General features: G+C 55.9%; 2 protein-coding genes across 2 annotated transcripts in view; one reads left to right on the top strand and one right to left on the bottom strand.

Annotated features, from left to right (window-relative positions):
* Positions 1-1,499, top strand: part of ACA1_128810 (uncharacterized protein) — a gene marked incomplete at both ends in the record, with an annotated part of 1,892 nt that extends 393 nt beyond the window's left edge. The window contains 4 exons of the mRNA XM_004338939.1: positions 115-549; positions 632-898; positions 986-1,122; positions 1,238-1,499. Of these exons, the coding sequence (XP_004338987.1) occupies positions 115-549; positions 632-898; positions 986-1,122; positions 1,238-1,499 (1,101 nt within the window). The remainder of the gene's footprint in view (positions 1-114; positions 550-631; positions 899-985; positions 1,123-1,237) is intronic.
* A 463-nt stretch (positions 1,500-1,962) lies between these two features.
* On the bottom strand, positions 1,963-2,914 carry ACA1_128800 (reductase; the record flags this gene model as incomplete). The annotated part of the gene is made up of 3 exons (XM_004338938.1): positions 1,963-2,268; positions 2,358-2,687; positions 2,771-2,914. The coding sequence occupies 3 exons, from the start codon at positions 2,912-2,914 to the stop codon at positions 1,963-1,965; spliced, it is 780 nt and encodes a 259-aa protein (XP_004338986.1).
* Positions 2,915-3,181: the final 267 nt, after the last annotated feature.

Raw genomic sequence — 3,181 nt, 5'->3', positions numbered from 1 at the left:
CATCTATTACTCTCCTTGCCGGTCCATTCTGTTGTTAATTCAATCAAATTAATATAAGTATAATAGATACTTATTTGTTTTTTGTTTTTTTTTTTTTTTTGTTTTTTACGGCAGGTGCAAGACTTAGTGCATCCGTCGCTGTACCCCTACATCCGCGGCCTCTCCTACGAGCCACACACCACCGCCGCCGCTGTAGCGCCGCCCAAGCGCCAAGTCGCGGACCTCTGGGTGGCGAAGAAGAAGCAGGACGATGATGTCGATGAGGATGACGATGCTGGCAGTTCCGACGAGGGCGGAGAAGAACACGAAGAAATCGACTACGAAGATTTGGGCGGCGATGCAGACGAGGAGAAGAAGTACCTCAGGAAGGAGAAGACACTCGAGCAGGTGGAGTCTATCTATCAGTGGCTTCCAGCTGAGTTCGATGTAGCGGCCGATGGAGCGGTGTCAATCGAGTCCTACATCAACAACCTCGACCGCACGCGCCACGCGGCCCTCTATGACGACATTGCGGCCACGTTTCGCCTCTTCGTTCCCCTCTTCGAAAGGGTACCAACCAGCAGTTCTTGAGCCCCGTGGTCACGGTGAAGAAACACCCAAACACAGCTGACTGACACACAACGCACATCAGGTGCTGGGTGGAAGGCCGCTGGGCGGGAAGCGGCTGCAGGTGGTGGTCAAGGCGGCCAACTACATCCTCCAGCCGGGCCAAACCCACGAGGGCTCGTGGCACGTGGAGGGCATGAAGCACGAGCGCATCGTGGCCTCGGGCATCTACTACTACCACACCACGCCCAACCTCGCCGACAGCTGCCTGGCCTTCCGCCAGAAGCGCGACAACGTTCTGGAGGAGCGGGGCGACACCCAAGGCTACAACTTCAACCAGAACCTGGGCAAGGTACAAGCTTCATGTTTGGTTGTTGTCTGCGCACACATGTCTGAATGAGTGAATGAACGCTGATGGCGGGGTGCGGGTGCGTGGCAGGCGGACACACCGATGGGGCGGTGTCTGGTGTTTGGGAACCATCTGCAACACAAGGTCCGCGACATGAAGAATAAATCCAACGACCAGGTGGGCCTGCGCAAGATCCTGTGCTTCTTCCTCATTGATCCCGACCATCGGTGCCGTTCCCATCATTTCTATGACGCAGCACACACGCATGACACACACACACACACACCACACACACACGCGTGCGCTGGCCCTGTTGACATGTTTCTGGTGTGGCAACAACAGGGTCAAGTCATCGGCCGACATTCCCCAACAGCAGTGGGACGAGACCAAGAAGGGGGTGGCGCGCGCACTCATCGAGGCCACGGTCAAGCACAAGGTGAGCCTGCCGAGCGAGATCATCCACCACATCCTCAAGCTGGCCAAGTGGGGCTTCACGTGGGAGGAGGCCAAGGCGCACCGTGAGAAGCTCATGTGGGAGCGCAAGTATTTTGTGACAGCAACCAACGAGATCTGGGAGCGCAACTTTAGCTTCTGTGAGCACTAAGCTGCGCAAGACGAAGACGAACAATAAACATATCATGACTGAAGAAACGCTCCTGCGCACGGTCAACTGCAAAAGACCAGCCACAAACAAAAGTTGATGTTCTTTTCAAGGTCCGGTGCCTGCCCACACACAACCTTGACCCCACAGTGATTGCGGACGCCTGTCGACAATAGCAATCCTCGGTAGCTTAGTTGGTAGAGCGCACGGCTGTTAACCGTGAGGTCGCAGGTTCGAACCCTGCCCGGGGAGCTTTCTTTTTCACGTTGCTTTCAAACATACTTCGAAGCTTCGCTTTTCACAATCACCGAGCGGACCAGTGACATCATGAGAAGGGCTGAGTGTTGGGTGCCGATGGTGAAGAAAATCACCTTAGGGTTAGCGTTGATGCGGGGCGAACAGTTTTATTGGTGTCGCCAAGACATTTCAATCCTGGTCCGGAGAACATACAGTAACGCACAGGCCCTTAGGCGCCTCCGGCGACGTCGATGGTCTGAGCGGTCACCCAACTGGCCTCGGGGCCTGCCAGGAAGGCTACAACGTTGGCCAGCTCTTCCACTGTTCCCACTCGGTGTTCCAATGGAGTGAGCTGCTTGGTCTGTGCCTCCATCTGTTCGTACCCGCCTGGCGGGAAGGCGCCGCGAGACATGTCGGTGGGGATGACGCCAGGGGCGACCGAATTGACCCTGATGCCCCTTGGGCCCAACTCCTTGGCTGCCGTGATGCTCAAGGTCTGCACTGCCGCCTTTGTTGCCCCATACACTGACAAGTCCTGTGCCCAAACATGAGAGAAAAGCCCCGAGAGGGTGTCAGTTGCCGACGGATCTGGTGATGACACGGCTAGCATAGAGCCTTGCGTACCGGCCACCCGCGAGAGGCGATGCTGGTGATGTTGATAATGGAGCCTCCGGACTTAAGCACCTTCGACGCTGCCTGGATGCCCCACAACGGACCCTTGAAGTTCGTGGCCAGCACGTTCTCCAATACATCCTCCGTGACGTCTTCGACTGCACTAGCAACGCCAGGAGTTGCAGCGTTGTTGACGAGGATGTCCAGGCGGCCCCAGTGGCGCACGACCTCTTCAACAAGGCGGAAGATCTGTTCCTTCGAGGCCACATCTGCCTGGAAGGCATGAGCCTCACCGCCGGCGGCCTTGATCTCCTTCACCACTGTCGCAGCAGCGTCGGAACTCTGGGTGAGGAGGTGTGGGTCAGAGTAAGCAAGCAATGCTGGAAAGGTGATGACGTGGGATGCTGTGCGCCATAGGAAGATACCTTGGCATAGTTGACAGCAACGAGAGCACCGTCAGCAGCGAGACGCTTGGCAATGGCAGCTCCGATGCCACGAGAGGCGCCGGTCACGATGGCCACTTTGCCTTCGAGAATGCGTTGCTGGGTGGTAGCAGAAGGGGCAGACATGTTGTTGAAGTTGTGAGTATTGTCAATGAAAAGGAAGTCTGTTGTTATGCGTTTTTGTAGGTGGTGCAGCCTCCCATCCAGCCGAGATCTGAGGCGAGGTCTGATTGTTATTGGCTGAGAAGGCTGCAAGGCCGAAGGCGACTCTTATTGGCCAAGAATTTCTAAGTCTGCCGAGATTTTGGGCCGAGCAGGCGATTTTTATTTTGTCCGTCCCATACAAAAATTACCCCAAAGCGCCTGCTGGCAGATACTTGATCATTATCTTTT

The sequence above is a fragment of the Acanthamoeba castellanii genome, assembly GCF_000313135.1.
Source record: "Acanthamoeba castellanii str. Neff unplaced genomic scaffold scf7180000084697, whole genome shotgun sequence".
Classification (NCBI taxonomy): domain Eukaryota; phylum Discosea; order Longamoebia; family Acanthamoebidae; genus Acanthamoeba; species Acanthamoeba castellanii.
This window is presented reverse-complemented; position numbering and strand designations above follow the sequence as displayed.